The following is a 24,330-nucleotide window of genomic DNA, read 5'->3' on the forward strand; positions in this document are numbered from 1 at the left end:
AGAAGGAGAAAAAAGCTTCATTGGCGAGGCACCGATAACAGCTTGTTCCTCTGCATCTTTTAACTGCTTGGCTGAGGAGTGTGTGGTTGCTGCTCCCCTCAGCTGAGCAGTTAAAGGATCCCCCAGTCCAGCGCTGGTTCCTGCGCAAGCGGGGGTGGGGGAAGCACCAGGGATGACTCAACTGGAGATGGGGACCCCTCCCCATCGCTGGCAGAGCTGCCCAAAGGAGCCCCGCTGCTCTCCCTACTCATCCGTGAGCGGGGAGAGCACCGGGGATGACTGAGCTGGGGATTGGGAGCCTCCCGTGCCCCAGGTGAGCTGTACAAACAAGCTGCCTTGTCCCAGCCCGCTAGGCGCTGGGATAAACCCTCCTCAGCTCCCACGGCGAGAGCTGCAGCAATTTCTTTCCTTTTTTTCTTTTGAAAATCTTTAATAATTTTCACATAGACAAATATACATAACATATAGTACAAAAGACGATACAAATGAATAAAAACAATAAAGTAAGGAAAGTTAGAAAAAACAAACATAAGCAAATACAATATATTACACTTTCATAACAAATTAAAATATGTAACTTCCAATAATTCTCATTATACTACTTATGTTATCTGTATTCCTTGCACAGATTCACATTATTTTATTTTGTATATAGGTATATAATCCACTATTACATTTTGAACAATTCTTGGTTATCAGTATCACTCTATTTCTGCAAGTTCGTACAGTACATTTTCAAGTATTCTTTATATATTTTCCATTCCCTAAATACCTTTTGGTTTGACATTCCTCTTAAGTTTTCCAGTCAGTTTTGCTAGTTGCTGAGGCCAGTGCAGCTTGTTTTTGAACATCGCCAGACCGCAATGTTTGGTTGGTGATATACTGTGATGCTGAAAGGCCGACATCGGCCAGCCCTACTCCGCCATAGGCAATTCTTCTGAATGCCAGTTGCTGGAAACCACAGGAAAGGAAAGTGCTCTTGTGCTCAGGTTCCCACAGACATCTGGTTGGCCACTGCAAGAACAGAATGCTGGACTAGATGGGCCATTGGGCTGATCCATCAGGCTCTTCTTATATCTTTATGGCATGGCATGGGCTGCAGCAACCAGTGTGGTGTAGTGGTTAGAACGCTGGCCCAGGACCCTGGGAAACCGGGGTTCGAATCCCCACTAAGCTATGTAGCTCACTGGGTGTCCCCTTGGAGCAGTAACCTTGATCCTTGGAGGAAAGTTGGAATTTAATTGTATTAATGCAGATTGTACCATAACAGAATGGCAGGAAATGTTGATTGTTTGCTGCGTTGGTCGGGATTAGCTCCAAAAAGAGGGTGGTGAGATTAGTACTCTTTGAAAGAATGTATTCACCCACGGTGTGAATTGCCTAACAATCATCAGGAGACAGGCAGCCATAGGTTTGTCCTGGGCTGGGCTCTGTATCTGTTGCTGTATCTCTTGCAAGCAGGAATCAGTGTGAGACCAACTCACATGACTTACCAGCTGGTTATTGAGCAACTGGTAAATGTTTGTTCAGCTGCAATACTCTTGTTGTTCCAGCTCTGGCTGGAATTAAAAGCGGGCTGAATATTCTATTTTTCTTTCTTTCTCCTGGAAAAAACCCACAAACAAACAAAAGTGCAGCATATAATAATAATAATAATAATAATAATAATAATAATAATAATAATTAATAATAGTAAAATTTTATTTATATCCTGTCCTCCCCAGCTGAAGCCGGGCTCAGAACGGCTCACAACAGTAAAAATAACACAGTTTATATAAAATCACAATCAATTAATTGAAATACATTCTAAAATCAATTCATTCTAAAATCAATTCAAAATCAAATTAATAGCAACCATTGGGCTAGAGTGGGCTAAAATGTTTTTTATTTATAAGCGTATTCTGTGTACATTGTTGTTGTTGTTTAGTCGTTTAGTCGTGTCCGACTCTTTGTGACCCCATAGACCAGAGCACGCCAGGCACTTCTGTCTTCCACTGCCTCCCGCAGTTTACTGCCTCACATGGTGCTCTGCAAAGAACAGGTTTGATAGGTATCTAGTCCAAGAGGTTTCCAGTCTAAAACACGTACAGGGAAAGTACAGGGAGGAATAATGGAGACAGGGATAAACAGGGAAAGAAGTTTAGCTGGTGCAGCCATTTCCTCAAAACCATGGCCATCTGCTCAGCACCTGATGTCGCAAGTGATGTCAGGTGTGGGGGCAGAGAGGAATGTGGCTTCCAGCGCACAGTCAGGAGCCTGTCAGCTGATAAACATGCCTTTTGGAATCACCTGTGGCATTGTGGTGATTAAAGTGTTAGGCTAGGACCTGCGAGACCAGGGTTCAAATCCCCACCCACTCCCGCCAGCATGGTTGATGGTCAGGGCTGATGAGAGGTCACCATGTTGACTGCCCCTTGTCTGAACGATTCCTGGAAGAACTGTTTTTGAGAAGGGACTTGAAGTAAGTAAGGCGATGGCCTGGAGGCTCTCTCGTAGGCAGATGTTGGAGTGTGAAGGATCAAGGGAGAGTCAATCAGGTCTGCAAGTATCCACCACAATCAGTGGCGGCTGGTGCCCATTGGGAGTGGCAGGGCAGAAGGCAAGAAGCTCAACAGCAGGTGGAGCCAGAGCCCATGGCAACTAATCCTAGCTTTGTCCCCATCTTCTCCTTAGCCACCCATCCTGTCTCAGGTCCTTATCTGCAATAACCATGAAATCTGTGCACTCTGTTTCCACAGTTGGAGGCAGAAATGCTGCGAAATACCATTTGCTGGAAACTGCAGGAGGGGAGAGGTCTCCTGTGCTTGAATCCTGCTTGCTGGTTTCCCACAAGCTTCTGTTTGGCCACTGTGAGAACAGGGTGCTGGACTAGATGGGTAATTGGCCTGATCCAGCAGGCTCTTTTCACATTCTTAGGTTCTTAATCCACCATCATACTGGACTACCTTGTTGTAAGACTACCCAAGATAGTGCATGCAATGTGGTTAGGACACTCAGAATTTTTTGTTGTGTTGAAATATTTCTTGTATACTCCAAACCGGCTAGTAAATATCCTCCACAATGATGTAGCATTAAGTATTTAAAACAAAAACAACTTTGGGATCCCTAATTCGGGAGGAGAGGGTCAGAAGAAAGGGATGTCTTGCTCCCCACCCTGGCCCCTCACATTTCAGGTCTCAGTAATGTATTAGCAGCCTGCTTTCACTTTGCGCTGTTGGATGCAGAACAGAACTTTGATACCGAGACCACATAACACTTGAAAGACCTGCATTGACTCCCAGTACGTTTTGGAGCACAATTCAAAGTGTTGGTGCTGACCTTCAAAGCCCTAAACGGCCTTGGTCCAGTATATCTGAAGGAGCATCTCCACCCCCATCGTTCTGCCTGGACACTGAGGTCCAGTGCTGAGGGCCTTCTGGCGGTTCCCTCACTGCGAGAAGCCAAGTTACAGGGAACCAGGCAGAGGGCCTTCTCGGTAGTGGCACCCGCCCTGTGGAATACCCTTCCACCAGATATCAAAGTGAACAACTACTACCAGACTTTTAGAAGACATCTGAAGGCAGCCATGTTTAGGGAAGCTTTTAATGTTTGATGCATTACTGTATTTTAATATTTTGTTGGAAGCCGCCCAGAGTGGCTGGGGAAGCCCAGCCAGATGGGTGGGGTATAAATAAATTATTATTATTATTATTATTATTATTATTATTATTATTATTATTATTCTGTTTTCCAGGCACTGGGGTGCAGTGGAGGGACCTTCTGAAACCAGTCAGCGTGGACGATAACTTCACTGTGGCTCACGTCCTAGGGATGCTACTCCTGGACTCGGTGCTGTATGGCTTGGTGGCCTGGTATGTGGAGGCCGTCTTCCCAGGAGAGTATGGCATCCCACAGCCCTGGTACTTCTTCTTGATGGTGAGTCCTGTGCTTTTCTCTCTCCCAATGACCAGCTGTTGTGTAGCCTAGCCTGTGCCAACCCGCTCCCTCCAGTTGTTTTGGACGACAACTCGCAAGTGGTAATTGAAAACATCTGGAGCTTAGTAACGGGGAAGAGTCCAGGGCTCAGATTATGCTGTGACGATTCTCAGGAGCACAGAAAAAGAGCAAGTTGTGGAACTGAGAAATGGAACGTTTGTGGTTTGTTTGTCACCCAAACCTGGACACCTGGTTTTACTATCTCTGGACTAGCCATAAGCTGCCACCAAGGTTTCTTTTATGATTTACAACTCATGATTTGTCCAGAGAGCCAAACCATGATTCTGGTATTGAATGGCAGGCTAAACCAAACCAGCAGAGAAGTGACTGGAAGAGGAGCAAAGCAACTGTGATCTCCTCTTCTAGGAAGTACATGGCCATGTTTATGCCGGGACTTGGTTTGACCCAGCGTGGCTTGTGAGCCAGGCCATTGTTTTAGGCCAGTGGCTTTCAACCAGTGTGCTGTGGCACCCTAGGGTGCCTTGAATGATGGTTGGGCGTGCTGTGGGCAACACTGGCCTCTGTCCCTCTTTCCTTCCCTCCCTCCTCTGATGCCCTCTTGCGTCTCTGCCTCCCAGAGACTTGCACAGCTGTTTGTTGCAGCAGCCCTGGTTATAAGCTCCCCAGGCAAATGGTGCCTCTGGGGCTGGCTAGGGGATGCTTCCCAGGCCTCTGTGGAGCAGTGTGAGGAAGCACCTTACTTTGGGGTGGGTGGGTAGCTCAGTGATCAGGGGTGGCAGCAGCGGTTGGCCAGACAACTCCCAAGGAGAGGGGAGAGGGGAGGAGGCTGAGGGAACACTCCACAAGGGAGGTTGTTCGAAAAAGAGTGAGAGGCTGCCAGGGGTGATTTAACTGGGCTACTGAGCCCCACAGGGGTGCCGCAGAAAGAATGTAGTTGGTCAAGGGAGCCATGGACTCAAATAGGTTTAAAACCTCTGTTTTAGGCAAATAAACAAGGCATAGTAGCTGATCTATTTCTGTCTTCATTAGAAGACATCATAATAGCAATTAGTGGCAACAACTTGTTCTGCTACCCGGCTTCCTGATCTGACCAAGTGGATATATGTGAGCTCCATTTGGTATCTATGAATAGCTAAAATGAATATTGACTCTTCATGAATCCCTGGTGCTCATTCTTACACTTGCATCATGCAGGCTGGGGCTGATGGGAGCTGTAGTCCAAAGCATCTGGAGGACACCAGATTGGGAATGGCTGGCGCTGGGGGTAGAAGTTCACCCTGTTTCATTGGAACCAAACAAAATAGACAGAGGACCTCAGCTGGCATAAATAAGTAGTAGAGTATGAGAGAGTGAGAGATTTGTTTACCACCCTTCATCCAAAGATCATAGGGTAGTCTACAACGTAAAAATACAAAATGAGAACACAAAATACATACTAAAACAAAAGCAAGTCAATAGTTTATTGCAATTTATTCTTTTGAGCATCTGGTATGTGGCCCCTGGAAGAGTGAATGTGGCCCTCAGACTGAAAAAGCTGCCTCACCCCATCAATGAAATAATTGGCAAACTCCAATTGTTTGCAACAATAAGAGCCTCCCTGTTTGTCTCTCCTTAGCCTTCGTATTGGTGTGGGAGTCCTCAGACAGTGCTGGGAAAGGAGAAAGAAGAGGAGGAGGACCCAGAGAAGGCCCTGAAAAGCCAGTACATAGAAGAGGAGCCGTCGGACCTGGTTTCAGGGATCAAAATTAAGCACCTGTCCAAGGTGGGTTCTTCTGGGATGCCGCACTCTGAAAGCTGAGTTGTGCAACAGCAGCTTATGGAAAGAGCACCTGAATGCCTGTTTATGTATACATCTCACTTGGCTGTCCTCAGGTGTTCAAGATGGGGAACAAAACCAAGGAAGCCGTAAGGGACCTGACCCTGAACATGTATGAGGGGCAAATCACAGTGCTTCTGGGGCACAATGGTGCTGGGAAGACGACAACTTTGTCCATGCTCACAGGTGAGGTTGGGCTGTTGGGACTAGGCTGGAAGGGCTGTAGCACAGTGGTAGATTATCTGCTTTGCATGTGGAAGGTCCCAGGTTCAATCCCTAGCTTCTCCAGGTAGGACTGGGATAGATTACCTGCCTGAAACCCTAGACAGCGGCTGCCAGTCAGTGTAGATAATACTGAACTAGAGGGACCAAAAGGTCTGACTCAGCATAAGACAGCTTCCTTAGGCGCCTATGATCATCATCATCACCATGCTGAGCCTGAATAATGAGTCAAGGCTATATTTACAAAAACGCATCTGTTAGGAGCAAGTGTGCATAAAAAGGAGCATATTAACGAAGATAGAAAAATGCGCTATATTTGCTTACAAAATGTGGGAATTCACAACCCCTACCTGATAATATGTTACAGCAATTAACAGGGTTTGAAATGGTTGAGATTCAGTTTATGTACCACACAGGCAGCAAACTGGGATTGGATACCCCCAAGAGAGAGTTGTGGGCAGTCTTGGCAGGGATACTATAAAATGCCTTTTAAACCTTCTTGGACTTTAGGGGATCCATCTAATCTAATGGCCGCTAATCTGAAGGCTGTTCCTTTCCCCCAGGACTGTATCCTCCAACAAGTGGCCAAGCATACATCAATGGCTATGAGATCTCCCAGGACATGAATCTGATCCGGAAAAGTCTTGGCCTCTGCCCTCAGCACGACGTCCTCTTTGACCAAATGACAGTGGAAGAGCACCTGTACTTCTACGCTGGGGTAATCTCGGATAAATATTGCGAGGCTTCTTTTTATCCTTTGTTACATAGCATGGTGTAACTCTTCAGGAGATAACCTACATTAAATGAATGGTGTATATTCTCACTTAGAACACCGGCAATCACGATCTTCTGTAAAAGCAAAGGCCGTACAAACACCAAGGTTATCTCTCAGGCTGGAGGGAGATGCAGATGATGGATGCACATTTCTTGGGCTTGTGAATGCACACATGAGCTTTTCCTATGTGCAGCATTGATGCACCTTCAGGTCGATGCCACAATGTGGACAAAGTGCAATAGGACTCTGGGGTCAGCAGTTGTCAACTACAGGGACTAGAAACCTGTTTGGGTTTTTTTTAACCTTTTTGTCTAACTGGGGTTTAGGAATCTCTGGTCCTCCAGATGCTGTTTGACTCCAACTCCCATCAGCCCCAGCCAGCATGACCAATAGCTAGGGATGGGTCACACATTCCCCAACCCTGATTTAAATGAAAGCAGCAGCAGCAGCATCAAAAAAAAATTTTTTGTCATCCCATGTGCTAACTCTTTTTCCATTCTATTTCCTCTCAGTTGAAAGGTTTTCCTGCGGAGAAATGTCTAGAGGAGATTACCCGCATCCTGCACATCCTGAACCTACAGGAGAAACGCTTCTCTCTGTCTAAAGCATTGTCTGGGGGGATGAAACGGAAGCTCTCCATTGGCATCGCACTCATTGGAGACTCCAAAGTGAGTCTTGAGAGTCCTCTGTTTTCTTTCTTCGTTATTCTTTCTGCCACCCCATTTGCTTCCATTTCCCCCTGCCGCTGCATGAAATTAGGCCTCAGGCTGCCCCCCACTTCTCTAACAATTGCGTCACACTGTCTATCCTCTGTATTCCAGGTACCGTATTTTTCGCTCTATAAGACGCACCTAGTTTTTAGAGGAGGAAAACAAGGAAAAAAATATTCTGAATCAAATGTTGTTGAAGAGGTTTGCGCGGCTACCCCTGAAGCCAGAACAGCAAGAGGGATTGCTGTTCAGCTCTCCCTCTTCTGTTCTGGCTTCAGCGATAGCTGCGCAGCCTGCATTTGCTCCATAAGACGTACACACATTTCCCCTTACTTTTTAGGAGGGAAAAAGTGTGTCTTATAGAGCGAAAAATACGGTATGTGCCCTTCATATCTTACGCCAGCTGTGTTTCACCTTGCACTGAGGCCTCTTCCCTCTGCACTGTCTAGGTGGTGATGCTAGACGAGCCAACCTCAGGCATGGATCCAGTTTCCCGCCGGGCCACCTGGGAGCTTTTGCAGCAGCAACGGAGCACTCGCACCATCCTGCTCACCACACACTTCATGGACGAAGCAGATCTGCTGGGCGACCGCATTGCGATTATGGCGAAGGGGGAGCTCCAGTGCTGTGGGTCTTCGCTCTTTCTCAAGCATAAATACGGTAAGGAGAATCCCCCTTGTGCCAGCACCTGACTTGAAGAAGCCCACAAATAAATAAGGACCTTGCAGTGGGTGGCATTCCCCTTTGGTAGCATTCACAGAATTATTTCACTTGGAAGGGGAAGAGCCTAGTGACCTGTATGGAAGAGGGGCTTTAAATGTGGGTGCCCTCACCAATGGTGTGTATATATTCTGCATTTAAAAAAAAATTAAAAACCTGTCAGGCACCTGGCAATTTCAACATAGCAATTGTTATTGCAGGGCAGCCTGTTGGTATGTAGTTTGAACACCCCTTTTGGGGACTGGGTGGAGTTCAGTGGTAGATCATCTGCTTTGTTTGCAGAAGGTCCCATGTCCAAGCATGAGACTCTTAATCTCAGGACTGTGGGTTCGAGCCTCAGGTTGAGCAAAAAATTCCTGCATTGCAGGGGGTTGAACTAGATGACCCCTGGGGTCCCTTCCACCTTTGTATTTCTATGATCTAATCCCCAGCATCTGCAAGCAGGGAAAGATCCTTGGTCTCAGACACTGGATTGCTGCTGCCAGGCAGTACTATTAAACCGTGCTGTGCTAGATAGACCAACAGTCTGGTGCATTCAGACATGGGAAATATTTCGTTCATTTTCCTGATTATAACGCTAGCACTTCTGTCTTGTTTAGGGAAGGTGTTTTTTTTTTAAATGACTGATGTTTTAATGTATTTTTAATCTCCTGTTGGAAGCCAGCCAGAGTGGCTGGGGAAACCCATATTATTATTATTATTATTATTATTATTATTATTATTATTAAATATTTTCAATGTCACTTTCATACTGCAGTGCCTGTTGTGGGACTGTGGCTTTTTTACTGATATACTGACATGTCACACTAAATTAAATTCACACCAAGTGGATGTGCAGTGACATAAGATCCAACATAATTGGACAACAGTGTTCCTCACCAACCCTTTCCTCATATACCTGCTTTTGTTTCCCCATGATTCCCCCCATAAAAAAGGGCAGGAAAGAATTGTATGTCAATACGCTTTTTATTTTTATTTTTTGTTTTTTATTAGTTTTCCTGATGAACAAACACAGAGAATTAAAAATAGTATGCCAATATCCTTCCCCAAATTTCACCACTTTAGTGATTTTAGGGGTTAAGGGGCACAGACAGTTTTTAATGGAATCAAACAACAAAGAAATCACTGCATTCCATTAGATTTCCAGAAGTGGTTTTACATCACATTAAAGCTCCAATATAATGTGGAAATTAACAGTTAGGTAAAATGTCAGGGAAGTGAAACAAAATAAAATCTCCATCTGCTCCCTTTCAGGTGCAGGATACCACATGGTGATGGTGAAGGAGCCGTGCTGCAACCTTGGCGAAATCTCCCGTCTCATCTATCACTATGTGCCCAACGCCACCCTGGAGAGCAACGCTGGGGCGGAGCTGTCCTTCATCCTTCCCAAAGAGAGTACGCACAGGTAGTGTCACCCTCTGCAACAACTGAAGATGGCTTGCCAGGTCGTCATTGGTGTGGGAGATTTGTCTGTTGTGAAACTGCAGTTCCGGGGCTCTGTCTAGCATTTGCAAATTTGGGGCATGTGTCTAAGCCAGTGAGAGCTCACTTTCTCTAGGCGAAGACTTCACCCTCCAAGGATCACGTGCCAAGAGTGGGTGTAGCCAAATTGTGAAATTGGACTGGCAAGAACTGCCTTGCAAATTGCTTTCCCCGCAGCTGGTAAACTCTTGTGTGCACACCGTACAATGGAAGTGCATGGAAAGCACATTCCCTACTCCCCCACAAGAACCCCAGATTACAGGCCTTTGTCCAAAGGGGTAGGAAGTGCTTTCTCTGTGTAATATAGGGAATGTTAGGGATACGCTTTGAATGCTGAAGTTCTTTCCTCTTTCCTGCTGCTTTTCCAGGTTTGAGGCTCTGTTCACGGAGTTGGAGTTACGCCGGGAAGAGCTGGGCATTGCCAGTTACGGAGCCTCAGTCACCACTATGGAGGAAGTTTTTCTCAGGTAGGGCATTGGGGAAACTAGCAAGGAAGGTAAACGTGCTCTTTCAGCAGGACTAAGTGTGAGTTAAAACTTGCACTTGGATTTAATTTATTTCTGGATTGGATTTAATTTATTTCTGAAATAAGATTTGGATGTATATTGAGGGTGAGGGAATCTGAGATTAACAGTGCAGTTCTATTAACAGTGCAGTTTGGAAGAAATCCCCATTGAGTTCATTGGGACTCAAGTAAACGAGATGATGAAATGATTTGGCAAAACAAAATTTGGCAGTGGTGGAAATAATTTCACAAAAACATTTCTCCTCAAATTATGGGTCAATGCCTTGAACCTCTGGTCAAATCCCTGTTTCTCTGCAGTCTGAACAACCTGCCCTCCCTTCTCCCTCTGCATCAGATGAGCAACCCACATGCACTGCCACCTTTTGGTGCAATTTGGGGGGGAAAGCACAGAGAAGGAGGGACAGTGGCTTCATGATTGGCATCACAGCTGATCGATCAGCATCATGCACAGCCATGCTTTGAAAAGAGGGAGGGTTGTTCTATGATTGAAGCAAGGGGCAACCAATCAGACCTGCCCAATGCATACTCTGTGAAAGCCCATTTCTGCTTCAAGCAGAAATGGGTCCAGAACATTGTGCATGACTCAGAAATGTGGCAAGTGAGCTTCCAGAAGAGGCTTGTATACAGGTATGACGCTGAGGTTGTTGGAAGCTAACCTCTGGGGTGACTTAATTTTTAAAAAACCACAAACTCCACCTAAGCATTCGCTTACATGGATTCACTCTCTTCCTTTAAGAGTTGGCAAGCTGGTTGATTCCAGCATGGACATCCAAGCCATCCAGCTGCCAGCTTTGCAGTACCAGCATGAACGGCGATCCAACGACTGGGCCATGGACGACTCCAGCAGCCTGAGTGGGATGACGGACATGACGGATGACAGCGGGGCTCTGATCACGGAAGATTGCTCCAACATCAAGCTGAACACAGGGGTGAGCTCTGGTGTCATGGGGACCCGTCAGCCCTTGTGAACATAGCAATTGACTAATCTTGGTTGTTGACAAAAATGGAATTCACCATACTGCGTGGCTTGAATGAGTAGTACCCCGAATGTGGCCATGCCTTAATTCTGAAGAGTTTTATTTCTAGCCCCTTTCCTATTTATTCCTAAAGTTGAATCCAGCCTCTACCATTAGCCAGAGCACCAAGGACACTGGAGTCTTCAGCCTCCTGGGAAGATTATCATTGTTTCTAGGATAATTGCCTGATTTTATATTTGACTAAAATTCTCATCCATGGTTCTTCACATGCTCAAACTGCTTTTGCAAATAGAGTAGTACCTCCGGTTACATAACCTTCTGGTTACGTAAACTTCAGGATGAGAAAGCGGCAAACCCGGAAGTATTTGACCAGGTTTCGCTGCATGCGCAGAAGTAGTCCTGAGGTTGCGGAAACCTCAGGATCCGACTGGACCTCCGGAACAGATCCCGTCCGCAACTGGAGGTACCACTGTATATGACCTAAATGAATGCTCATTACTGCTGCATACGTATACAAAGCCAGACAAATTCAGCGTGGGTGATTTTGTCAAGCACTCATAATAATAATATTGCTTATTGACGGCTGGTGTGAAATTTCTTGGAAGTGTTAGGCGCAACTGTGTACTTAAACATATCCAAGAATGGCGTTGTAGTTTTAAAAACACATCACTATTTTTTTTTTAAAAAAAACATATAAATGAAAAGGGGGAATGCTTCAACTTTTATCAATAATTGCTAATGCATATTTTATGTAAACCCCTCAAAGGTTTTTACATTGAAGCAGTATACAAACAAAATACAGGTGGTGTGCAATGGATGTGTGATTGCTGATGTACAGGTCCTTTGGACGCAGAAGAAGGCAGAACAAGGACAGAGCGGGATGTGCTTATATACGCTCCACCGACAGATGCGGGGGCTAGGAATGGAACCCTCACAGGGAATGGTCACCGCCTGGATATAAATAATAACAGCAACAATGCCCTGTTAATATCAGAGTTAATCTAATCTTCCAAGGGGATCCACCTTATCAGTATCCTTAGCCTGCTCTTTGTCTTCATAGTTCTACCTCTGCTGCCAGCAGTTCTATGCTATGTTTATGAAGAGGGCTGTCTACAGTTGGCGCAACTGGAAGATGGTGGCAGCGCAGTTCCTGGTGCCTCTGATCTTCACTGCCTTCGCCCTGATTGTGGCCAAGACCTTTCCAGGCCCACGAGACTCTTCCCTGCTCAAGATGACCTTAAATCCGTATGGACAGACTACAGTGCCCTTTTCTGTCTCCCAAGAATCCACCCTGGCCCAGAGACTAGGAGAGCAGTATAAGGATATCGTGGACTCTCAGCACCAAGGGCCACTGGAGGTAGTGGGTGAGTAGCCGAACCAAGGCAGAGAACAGATATTTAGTCTGTTTTTAAGGCCTTTCAGCAAGAAGAGATGCTCCAAATCTTCTGGGTTTGCAGGAGAACAAATAGGAGCTTCTGCCGAAATGCTTGCTGTGGCTCAGCAGCTGGGATATGGCAAAATGCTCATGGGCATTGGAAGTACCTGAGGGAGAAGGCCCAGTCACAGAATGTGCAATCTCAAAGTAGATGCTGGAAGGGGAGGGAGAGAACAATAGTGACTGGTGTGTGCCTGCCTTGGTGCATTTGGCAGATAGGGAGACTGGTGAGCAAGGGATTAGGGTGGAAGGCTGTGGGGGAGTAAGGGAGCAAAAAGAGGAGGAAGATAGACTTCCATGTAAAGTTAAACACCCAACCAACTTTGGGGCTGCTGGAGTCTTAAAAACAAGATGCTGTCAGCAAACACCAAGCTTCAGTAGGCTGTTCATGTACATTATTTATAGATATTCTGCTTTACTTGAGGCTTCAGATCATGCCAAAATTTGGCCTAGTTTCCAGCTTCTGGCACATATCGGTTTCCTGGAAATCCCCGTTTCTGTTCAAACAGCATGTTTCTAGACCTCAGGGTTTCTAGACCTCTAATGGCTCATCTCAAATGGCATCTGATTGGCCAACAGAAGGACCACTTAGGAGGCCTGCTGCATTGACGAAAGTGTTGTTGCAGGTGACCTGCAGGAATACCTGATTTCTCGAGCAGCTGAAGAAGGGGGAGCCTTCAACGAGCGCTACATTGCGGCCGCTTCCTTCGAAGAAACCGGGGATCTCGTGAAGGTGACGGCTCTCTTCAACAACCAGGCGTTCCACTCGTCTGCCGCAGCCCTTCTCCTGGTTGACAACGCCCTGTTGAAGCTGCTGGTTGACCCCAATGCTTCCATCTCCGTGGCTAACTACCCACAGCCCCGCAACACAACAGAGACTGCAAAGGACCAGCTCATGGAGTGAGTTGATTCTTCCTCTCTTTTGAACAACGATAAATTCACTCTTTATTTAATTCCTTTATATACTGTGTTGCCTTTCCTCCAAAGAGCTGAAAGTGGTGTGCATAGTCCTCTCGCCTCTCTTTTTAGCCTTACAACAACCCTCTGAGGCTGCCACTTAAAGAGCAGCTCTCCTGCGACTCTATTCCATTTCCCTCCCAGGGCAGTCAGCCACCATTCCATGCCCACGGAGCATACTCAGTGTTTTTGGAGAGTTCCCTTTCCCCCTTCTCCTCAAATTTCCCCCGTACAAACCTCAGGATTCTTGAGTCTGTCACTACCACTCTCTCTTACACATGGCATTTGCAGTTCTGTTGGCTATGCAAGGCCTGGCACCTGAAAATCTGACTTTCCTGATATTAGCAAAAATAGTGAAGGATGGCTGTCTTTTTAAAAATTATTACTTTGTACCGTATTAATTTGGGACATGGGTGGCGCTGTGGGTTAAACCACAGAGCCTAGGACCTGCCAATCAAAAGGTCGGCGGTTCGAATCCCCGCGACAGGGTGAGCTCCCATTGCTCGGTCTCAGCTCCTGCCAACCTAGCAGTTCAAAAGCACGTCAAAGTGCAAGTAGATAAATAGGTACCACTCCAGTGGGAAGGTAAACGGTGTTTCCGTGTGCTGCTCTGGTTTGCCAGAAGCAGCTTAGTCATGCTGGCCACATGACTCGGAAGCTGTACGCCAGCTCCCTTGGCCAATAAAGCGAGATGAGTGCCGCAACCCCAGAGTCATCCACGACTGAACCTAATGTTCAGGGGCCCCTTTACCTTTACCTTTACTGTATTAATTGTGTTTTGTTTTTAAATTGTTTTGTGAACTGCTTTGGGTGCCTTTATGCTGAAATAGCAGGATAGAAATGTTCTTCCAGAGGGTCCTTTTAAGGATGGGAAAGGGGATTGCCCCCACCCCCAGTAGGACCTATTCCAGTCTTCCCCTGCTTGGTGCCCTCTGGATGACTCCCAAATCATCCCTGCTGGTTGGGGGTGATGGGAGTTGGAGTCCTGATGGCGTCCAATGGTTGGTGAAATCTGGCTTTATCCCTTTCTCATCCCTGCTGCTCCCTGCACACCTGCCTTTTCCCCTTGGATTGGGAAGATGGAGAAAGTGCAAGTGTCACCCCTTCATGAGCTAGACTTGGTCCAGGGCCTGCCAGTTGCTCACCCTGTTGCGCTGAAGTTCCTAGGATATACTTGTTCTACATTATAAAACCCCTGATTGGATCTTTTCTTGCTCTTGCTTGCCTTAAGCCTTTTGGGTAGGTGGGCTGCTCCTTTAAATAAACATCCCTGGTCCTGCTCACCTTGCTGTCTTTAATGTCCCATCAGAGGCCAGACGGGTTTCGCCATTGCAATCAACTTGCTCTATGGAATGGCGTCGTTGTCCAGCACCTTCGCTCTCCTGCTCGTCAGCGAGAGGGCCATCAAGGCCAAGCACGTCCAGTTTGTCAGCGGAGTCTATGTCGTCAATTTCTGGCTCTCAGCCCTCCTGTGGGACCTCATCAACTACCTCACGCCCTGTGTGCTCATGCTGGTAAGTCAGCTCAACTGCAGTCCCCAGGAAGTTCTTTGCTGGTGGTTTGGCAAAAATGTACCAGGAGATGTATGCTGAAAGAATCTAGCAGAGGGGCAGGGGTGGGACATGCTAATCAGGCACATAAGCAAACTGGCTCAGTGGTAGAGATCCACTTTGCATGCAGAAGGTCCCAGGTTTGATCCCCAGAATCTTCACATAGGGCTGGGGGAGACTCCCCATCTGGAATACTGGACAGCCACTGGCATTCAGCATAGGCCAGGGTTTCCCAAACTTGGTTCTTCAGCTACTTTTGGACTACATCTCCCATCATCCCTAGCTAGCAGGACCAGTGTAGTCCAAAAACATCTGGAGACTCAAGTTTGGGAAACCCTGGTGTAGGCAATACTGAACTTGATGGACCCAATGATCTGACTCAATGTAAGGCAACTTTCCGTGCTCCTATTTTCTAGATTTGTGTGGGGAAGAGCATTATAATCAGTGCAAACCAGCAAAACATAAATTCAAACACTCTGATTTGTTTATGTTTATTAGATTAAGTAAATCAATGACTGAACCAATCACTAAAAATTGAATCAAAAACTCATTTACTTAGCAATTGGATAGAATACTGCCTGGATGTATTCTCTCCCCCCCCCCAAAGAATCCTAGAGATCATCCCCCCCCCCCCAAATGAAAGCTGAACATTCAAGCAAAGGAACGCTGACTATTCCTAAGAGGTGTAAATTCATACGCCTCCTTATAGCCATGGTGCTCATATCAGTCCCAAACCGGGCCAGTGACAGACATTTTGCATGCAGAAAATCCTACACTCAGTTTCAGGCATCTGCAGTTCCAGGGCTGGGCTGGATGACCTTCAGGATCCCTTCAAACTGTCTGGTTGCATGATCTTCATTTAAAAGAATCAGGAATGGGAAAGCCCTATACCTGACAGGGATGAATGGATCACTCTTTTCTAGTTCATCTCAGTCTTGTATGTGCCCATTCTTCTGCAATTAACCCCCCCCCCCCAAAAAACCTACATAACCGAAATAATGTTTAAATAGTATGAATTTCTCCCCCTAAAATGTGTATTTTTGTGTTCATTTTCTGCTGAAATACCCCCCCCCCCTTCATTGGTTGATCCCTCCCTCCAGGTGATATTCCAAGCCTTTGACGTGAAAGCCTTCACCCAGGACAACCACCTTGTTGATGTGATGCAGATCTTCCTCCTTTACGGCTGGGCCACTATCCCCCTCATGTATCTGCTCAGCTTCTTCTTCTCTGTGGCTTCTACGGCCTACACACGCCTCACCATCTTCAACATCTTCTCAGGGACAGCCACCTTCCTGGCAGTCACTATCATGAGCATTCAAGGTAAGGGATCAGGGACCCCCATCCCTGTTGCGGATCGCATTTCCAAGTCTCAACAATATCCTTGGGCACACAAAGAGTGATTCCAGTCAGTGCTGTTTCCAGGGCACGGCACTCTAACCTGGAAGAGGCAGGAACACTCCATTCATCCTTTCTATGACAATTTGTGCTAATAATACTATTGGGCTAGTCATATGCGAGCCTTTCCCCCCAATGCTGTTTGTGTCTGAGAAAGTTTTGGGGCGGTCATACTGCTTCATTCCCAATCAGTGCAAAATTATGCAATATGTTGCTGAACTCCTATAACCTTTCACACCACAAAGGACCTGGGATTTAGGGTGAGGGTGTATGTCCCACTTTCATTGCACTATTGCCCCTCTGGGCGGCAATAAATGCAACTAAAAAAGCAGAACAAACCCACCCTTAACACACTTTTATTGTGTCAGGACCATGCTGCAGAATACATTTGCAACATAAGCACTAGTCTGGAGGAGCTATATCTAAGGCTAGATCTGATATTTGATACTCTCTACAAGGTGGAAATTTGCAATGCTGTTAGCATGGTGGGCCTTCTTCTGATCTTGTGGGGCCCTGGCAAATGTCCAGCTTTAACACCATCCAGAATACATTTTAACATTCATTGTTTGTTTGTTTAAAATATTTATAATTATGTCCCTTCCTAATGGCTAACGCAAGTATATAAGCCAACCCCATAAAAGCAAAACACCTACAAATCCTAAAGCTTTATCACAACCGAGATTGGAGATGTCACAACCAGGGCTGCCTGGTTATCACTGACCCATGACAGGGCCTTTTTGCTGGTGGTTCCGCAGTTGTGGAATGCCCTCCCTAGTGATGTGTCCCTCTCATTAACTTTCGAGATGAATTTGAACACCTTGCTTGTTTTCAAACCCACCAATTTGGTGGTTGCAAAATACTGCTCCTGGTAACCCTCAGATCATTGGATGGAAGAATGTGTTTAACTACTTTTAAAAAAGTTTTTTTTTTTTAAAAAAAAGGTTTTATTATTAAAATAATTCAGGTATGTTTGAACATTTTTAAGGATTGTATGAAATGTATGTTTGTATACTTGTATATTCATAATATGTGTGTATTAATGCTGAATTACTTTTTAAAAAGTTTTTAATTGTCATTGTTTTCAGAATCACTGTGCTCTGTTTCTTAAAGTACGCAGCCCAGCTCCCAAAACTGGGCAAGAGAAAAAAGAGCCTGATGTAAAAAGGAGGAGGAGAAAAAGAATTATTAGACACAAGCATAGCCATCCTCTATGTATGAACAGGGCAGATTCATTAATATACCTGACTATCAAAGGCCACTTCCCTGACCTTCCCATGTTTTTCTTCCAGAACTTGGAATGGTGGATCTCTCAAGGATGTTGGATAAAGTCTTCTTAATCCTACCCAATTACTGCTTGGGACAAAGCATCAGCAAATTCTACCAGAACTATGAGTTCATTCAGTTCTGCACCTCCTCAATCGAGTCTCTCCTTGTCTGCAAAGTGTTTAGTGAGTATCCAGAATTACCGTATTTTTCGCCCTATAGGACGCACCATCCCATAAGGCGCACCTAGTTTTTTTGGGGGGAAATAAAGGGGGGGAAATTATGTTTCCCCCAGGCACGGGGCTGGGGCGGGGGAAGCCCGAGCTTCCCCCGACCCCAGGCCCCAGAACAGGCAACTCTCTGCAAGCTGCGGGAGCCCAGCGCTGGGCTCCCGCGCCTTGCGGAGAGCTGTGCGAAGTCTGGGCGCTGAGCTCAGCGCACCCAGCCTTCAGCATGCAGGCAACTCTCCACAAGACATGGGAGCCCAGCGCAGGGCTCCTGCGCCTTGCGGAGAGCTGCGTGAAGTCTGGAGAGCGAGAGGGGTCGGTGCGCCCCGACCCCTCTCGCTCTCCAGGCTTCAGCGAAAGCCTGCATTCGCCCCATAGGACGCACACACATTTCCCCTTCATTTTTGGAGGGGGAAAAGTGCGTCCTATGGGGAGAAAAATACGGTAATCTTTTTGTCTCTGGCTTCTGTGGCAAGCCAAAACATCATCATCATCTTCTTCTTCTTCTTCTTCTTCTTCTTCTTCTTCTTCTTCTTCTTCTTCTTCTTCTTCTTCTTCTTCTTCCTATTACTATTTAGCTCTGTGAGGGGATTTGGGGAGTTAAAATAGTGGTGCAGCGTGGGGGGTGCAGGGGGGCCCGGCCGCACCAGGCACAACATCTGGGGGGTAGGGTTAGGGGGCGCAAATCCATGGGTTAGGGGGCGCAAATTACTTGCCTTGCCCCGGGTGCTGACAACCCACGCTACGCCACTGAGTTAAAAGTACTGGTTTGGGATTGGACAGTGCCCTTCAGTATTTTTTCTCTCTCCTCTCTCCTACCATTCCAGATATTACTTTCCAAACCAATTACTTTGCATGGGAGAGCCCTGGGATTGGCAAATACTTGACTGCCATGGCTGTACAGGGGCTGGTGTTCCTCATCCTCCTCTTCCTCATTGAGACCAACATCCTTTGGAGACTGAAGAACCTTGTCTGCAACGTGCATCGGAGGCGGAAGTGGGTAAGGATTTCCTGGAAGGAAGAAGTGTTCCTGGGTTGACAGAATTGTAAGCCAAGCTTCCCAGTGGGCTGTGTGTATACAGTGTAAGATATTCATCAAGCTACAGAGTCACAAGGCAGAACCAGCTGGAAAACAAACCAAGCTTCGGAGAAACAATTCTGGGTGGTTAAGCTGTAGTTGAGTAAACAAACCATGGCTTAGTATTATGTGTGAACCAGGCTAATTACTTGTTCAGCTGTGCCAGAATCTTGCATTATTGCAGTATACTCATCGTCCATTTTCTGTTGGCTTTTTCTACAACAGGTGATGCTGCTGAACAGAGTCCCTGTCCTTCCAGAAGACCGGGATGTTGCAGATGAGAGGAAGAAGGTTTTGGAGTCACCAACAGCATCCCTTTCATCACTGAATAGTCCCTTAGTCATCAAGGAGCTTACCAAGGTAAACGTCTGGCCCTCCTTGTGGTTTCTAAAGCTTAGCCTCTCTTTGAAGATATTGTTGTTGTTGTTTAATTTTTATACCTCTTACATGCCAAAATGGCTTCTAAGCAGTTTACCAGTATAAAATCAATTGTACTATGCTATATACCAGGCTTCCTCAGCCTCGGCCCTCCAGATGTTTTGAGACTACAGTTCCCATCATCCCTGACCACTGGTCCTGCTAGCTAGGGATCATGGGAGTTGTAGGCCAAAAACATCTGGAGGGATGAGTTTGAAGAAGCCTGCTATACACAATAAAACAAACCAGTTAAAAAGCATAGCAATAAAAACAGCTTAAAACAACTACAACAATTAAGTCAGGAAGTTCAAATTCAGAGGAACGTTTTCCTGAAATGTGTGTATTCAGGAGACGGCAGAATCCCAATACCAGTGGGGGCCTCTTGAACAGGGAGGGCATTCTGCAACACTGGTCCTGTCAGTGAAAAAGCCCAACACCATGTGTGTTAAATGTGCTTTAAAGGTATAGTGTAGATGTGACCAAATCAGACCATTTTCAAGGCTGTAAGACTAGCCAGGCTCCAACAACCACAACATGACCACTATTCTCATTTATTTATACGCCCAGTTGGAGGCAATGTGAGATGATTGTTTGCTGTCTTGTCCTCCCAACTTCTGGAGGAAGTCCCATTTCTAAGTGGAAAGATACCAGTAGAGACTGGTCCACTAGGGCAATTGGGGCACTGCCCCACCAACTTCAATATGCCTTCAGCCACCTCCCACCACTTCCCCACCCAGCTTCTTCCAATCAAGGGGTGGCTCTTCCTCTTGCTCTGGCTCCACCTGCTGTTGGTCTCCCTGCCTTCCACCCTTCCAGTCCCAGTGGGCACCAGTCACACAAGTTATGGCATCACTTCTCTGGGAGGAATGAGGAGGAGTCATCTTGCAACCCAGCAGTTTGTTTGTATGTTTGTTTTGCTCTTCCAGGTGTACAGCAACAGGGACTCATGCCTGGCTGTGGACAGAATATCCTTGGCAGTCAACAAAGGGGAGTGTTTTGGGCTTCTTGGCTTCAACGGGGCAGGGAAGACCACCACCTTCAAGATGCTGACAGGGGATGAGAGCATCACATCGGGAGACGCCTATGTGGATGGCCACAGCATCCTGGCCAACATCAAAAAGGTAAGGGTTGAAACAGTAGGAAGAGCCCTGCTGGATCAGGCTAAAGACCTTGTCTCAATTCAGCATCCTGTCGTCAAAGTGGCCTCTGAGATGTCTCTGGGAAACCACAAGCCTAGCATGAGAGAGCCAGTGTGGGTTAGAGAGATGGGCTAGAATCTCAACTCTGCCATGAAGCTCACTGGGTGAGAGTCACGGCCTCTCAGGCTAACCTACCTCACAGGGTTGTCAAATGAGGAGGGCAAGGCCATGTATGCCACCTTGAGTTGAGGGGGGGGGAGAGGTAGTATGTAAATGCGATACATAGATAAATAAATACAATGAGCGCATTAGCACTCTCCCTACTTGCGATCCCTGGAAACTGGTATTTAGAGGCATATTGCCTCCGACAGTGAAAGCAGAACAAGGCCACCATGGCTAGAAACCATTGATAAGTCTTATCCTCCATGAATTTGTCCAGTCATTTTTTCCAAGTTGTTGGCTGTCACTTCTGTTCTGCAGCTCCTTCTGCTTTATACAAACTGGATTCCTTAGTTTTATTTGTCACCAGACCTGCACCCCCTCCAAACCCTGGAACCAACCCTATAGTCGCTGGTGGGTGCCAGGTTTTGTGGCCTCCCTGTTTCACATTCAGGGCTTCTCTCTTCGAAGCTCAGATTAACAGAAGCAAACTAGAACAGCCTGGATGACCTTCATCAAGGGCAGGTCCAGAAGTGGCTGTTTTGAGTTTGGTAGGGCACTGAAACCATCAATAGGGAGGTTCTCGGGCAATTCTGTTGACTTTGGTCTATCGTTTACATTCAGGTCCAGCAGCGGATTGGCTACTGCCCTCAGTTTGATGCCCTTTTGGATCACATGACCGGGAGGGAGACCTTGAGCATGTACGCCCGGCTGCGAGGGATCCCTGAGCGCTACATTGGCAGCTGTGTGGAGAACATGCTCCGAGGCCTGCTCTTAGAGCCACATGCGAACAAGCTCATCAGGACGTACAGGTGAGGCAGAGAGATGCTGGCCTCCAAAGGTCAGCCCCCTGCCGTGGGTCCAGTCCAGAGAGTCCTCACCACACAGTTGTACAGGCACCAGGTTCAGTGGCGTAGCGTGGGGTGCAGGGGGGGCCGGCCGCACCGGGCGCAACATTTGGGGGGCGCGCTCACACTTGCAGCTCTCTGCCCCTACCTGGCTCACTCACTCACTCTCACTGCAGTGCTGGCTGTGCGAATCCGATCCGGGCTGCCGGGTCGCCGCCCACTGTGGAGGGGGTGGGTGCCAGGCGTGCGGTGCGGAGAGAGAGCGCAGCGCTGAATGCGGGAGAGAACCACACCAGACCAGACCAGGCAGCAGCAAGAAGAAGCTGGCAGCAGCGGCAGGTTAGGGGTTAGGGGGCGCAAATTACTTGCCTTGCCCCGGGTGCTGACAACCCATGCTACGCCGCTGACCAGGTTGACCCACCCCTGAGCTGGAGAGCTTTCCTCTCGCTCTTGTGCAGAACAGGAGTTCGTTTCAGAGAGGCTTGTGCAGGAGAACTTCTCAAGGGAATGTGCCCCCCGGGACAAGAGTTGCTTGCCTCCCACCCCCTGTTCCTCCTCACGCATCTGCTCGTTAAAAAAAAACGAGAGAAGGGGTAATCCTAGCTGCCGATTCAAAGATTCATTTAGTGTCTCGCCCCAAGTCCATTGTTAATAGGTAAATGGTGGGTGAAGGCAGCCAGGGCAGAACGATCCCTTGATGGCTTTGTAACAGGCAAAGTCCATTGATACCTTCTCCTTCCACAGCGGCGGCAACAAGCGGAAACTGAGCGCAGGGATAGCCCTGATTGGTGGCCCCCCTGTCATCTTCCTGGATGAGCCCTCCACCGGCATGGATCCTGTTGCCAGGCGCCTACTGTGGGATGCAGTTGCCAGGACGCGGGAGTGCGGGAAGTCCATCATTATCACTTCACACAGGTTGGGACCATTTTCTTCACCTGCACTAGCATGGTGGGAAGGGAAGGGGTGTCGAGGGAGAAAAGAGGCAGTGCTTATTCAACCCGCTGAAAATTAATGAAAGACAGTTTGGGCTCCAGTAATTTCAGAAATCTCCTCTATCACATCTTCCCCAAATCTGTATGCATGTTTGCACGACCACTGCATGTTCCATGGCTTGTATGTTCGTTTTAACGTAATTTGGTTTGAGTTACTTTTTGGGTTTTCTTTTTTTAAAAAATAGTGACTATAAGTATTTATATCCTTGTCTCTTTTCAACAGCATGGAAGAATGTGAAGCTTTGTGCACCCGGCTGGCCATCATGGTGAATGGGCAGTTCAAATGCCTGGGGAGCCCACAGCACCTGAAGAGCAAATTTGGCAGTGGGTACACCCTGCTGGCAAAAACCCACAGCGATGATGAGGACAACCTTCAGGCCTTCAAAACATTTATAGAGAAGACTTTCCCAGGTACGTACAGACAAGCTCATGAGGACCTAAATCATAATAATTAGGGTATAAATTAAACAATTCTCTTTTTTTATGTAGTCAAAGGAGTTTTAGTTAAACAATCAGTTGACTTTGTACAATTTTACTATACAAATGTGTTTGAATTTGCGTATGTATTTGCATACATTTGCATGTGACTTAAGTGATTCTGAAGCAAGATGAAGCACATGCGTGTTGTCTCATAACCAACATTGCCTTAGAAGAGAGCATTCTTTCTATTGTGTGAGAGAAGGGGAGATGCCTCCATCCATTTTTAATAAAGCTTTACAATATATAAATAGCAAATGCAGTAAAGAATGCTTAAGCATATGGTATTAAAGAAATGATTGAACATAGATTAATTGCCCATTTTCAGATGGAGCTACTGTGTGTGTGTGTGTGTGTGTGTGTGTGTAAGCAGTTTGTATTTGCTTTATATTAAACTAAATATTTAAAAACCTGCCTCCTGAATAATGTGGAGAATCTTTTTAGCTGTTTAAAAGTTTTTGAATCAGTTTTGTATAATTAATTGATCAAACGTTATTGCTTTGTTTATGATCCTTAGGATTCACTTAGGGCTTTTGAGAGTTAAAAGCACTCATCACGTGAAATCGACTTTGTTTGTTTGTTTGTTTGTTTATTATCTATCTATCTTGTAAATCTTTACGACAACCTTATAAGGCTGGTCTGTTTTACCTCCATATTTGGGGTTGGAAAGCTTAAGCTGGGAGATTGCAGGATGGGGGGTGGGGGGTGGGGAGCATTGTTTCTGTCTCCAAAGGCCACTTGGGGAATGAATGGCAGCCTGAAGCAGAGGCTTCCTGATTTGTAGCTCGGCATCTTAGCTACACTTGTCTGTAGCTCCTCTCCTCCTCACCACCAACCAGCTTGAATGCCAGTGGCTGGGAATCACAGGTGGGCAGAGTGCTGCTCTGAGCAGGTCCTTCCTGCTGGCTTTCCATCGAGTCATCAGCTTAGCCACTGTGAAAACAAGATGTGGGACTGCATGGGTCATTGGCCCGATCCCAGCAGGAATTTTCTGGTGTTATTATGCTGGCTATATATCTCTGCTTCTCCTCTTCCAGGGAGCATCCTGAAGCATGAACATCAGAGCATGGTCCATTATCACCTCACCAACAAGAACCTCAGCTGGGCACAGGTAAGGGCTAAAGGGAATCTGCTGGTGGGCTTGAGCAGTGGCCATCTCTGAAGGCCCACCTAAATGTCCTCCTTATTGTCCGTTCATGATAATTTGCAGGGGTCCTCGGGGGGGGGGC

At 46.7% G+C, this 24,330-nt stretch overlaps 1 protein-coding gene across 3 annotated transcripts in view; it reads left to right on the forward strand.

The window, feature by feature from the left end:
• Window positions 1-24,330, forward strand: part of ABCA3 (ATP binding cassette subfamily A member 3) — a 73,066-nt gene that overhangs the window by 38,261 nt on the left and 10,475 nt on the right. For 2 of the 3 annotated variants that reach the window (XM_081887906.1, XM_081887907.1), the window contains exons 10-30: window positions 3,734-3,915; window positions 5,552-5,698; window positions 5,809-5,938; window positions 6,538-6,692; window positions 7,262-7,417; window positions 7,909-8,119; window positions 9,434-9,584; window positions 10,030-10,128; window positions 10,924-11,116; window positions 12,225-12,528; window positions 13,226-13,499; window positions 14,866-15,070; window positions 16,207-16,426; window positions 17,791-17,949; window positions 18,819-18,991; window positions 19,295-19,429; window positions 20,413-20,607; window positions 21,409-21,596; window positions 22,377-22,547; window positions 22,848-23,035; window positions 24,139-24,212. In XM_081887906.1, the coding sequence (XP_081744032.1) occupies window positions 3,734-3,915; window positions 5,552-5,698; window positions 5,809-5,938; window positions 6,538-6,692; window positions 7,262-7,417; window positions 7,909-8,119; window positions 9,434-9,584; window positions 10,030-10,128; window positions 10,924-11,116; window positions 12,225-12,528; window positions 13,226-13,499; window positions 14,866-15,070; window positions 16,207-16,426; window positions 17,791-17,949; window positions 18,819-18,991; window positions 19,295-19,429; window positions 20,413-20,607; window positions 21,409-21,596; window positions 22,377-22,547; window positions 22,848-23,035; window positions 24,139-24,212 (3,710 nt within the window). Of the gene's footprint in view, window positions 1-3,733; window positions 3,916-5,551; window positions 5,699-5,808; window positions 5,939-6,537; window positions 6,693-7,261; window positions 7,418-7,908; window positions 8,120-9,433; window positions 9,585-10,029; window positions 10,129-10,923; window positions 11,117-12,224; window positions 12,529-13,225; window positions 13,500-14,865; window positions 15,071-16,206; window positions 16,427-17,790; window positions 17,950-18,818; window positions 18,992-19,294; window positions 19,430-20,412; window positions 20,608-21,408; window positions 21,597-22,376; window positions 22,548-22,847; window positions 23,036-24,138; window positions 24,279-24,330 lie in introns of those variants that run through there. The other variant, XM_081887908.1, reaches the window with a different exon arrangement.

This window comes from Podarcis melisellensis (genome assembly GCF_964234715.1).
Source record: "Podarcis melisellensis genome assembly, chromosome: 14".
Classification (NCBI taxonomy): Eukaryota; Metazoa; Chordata; class Lepidosauria; order Squamata; family Lacertidae; genus Podarcis; species Podarcis melisellensis.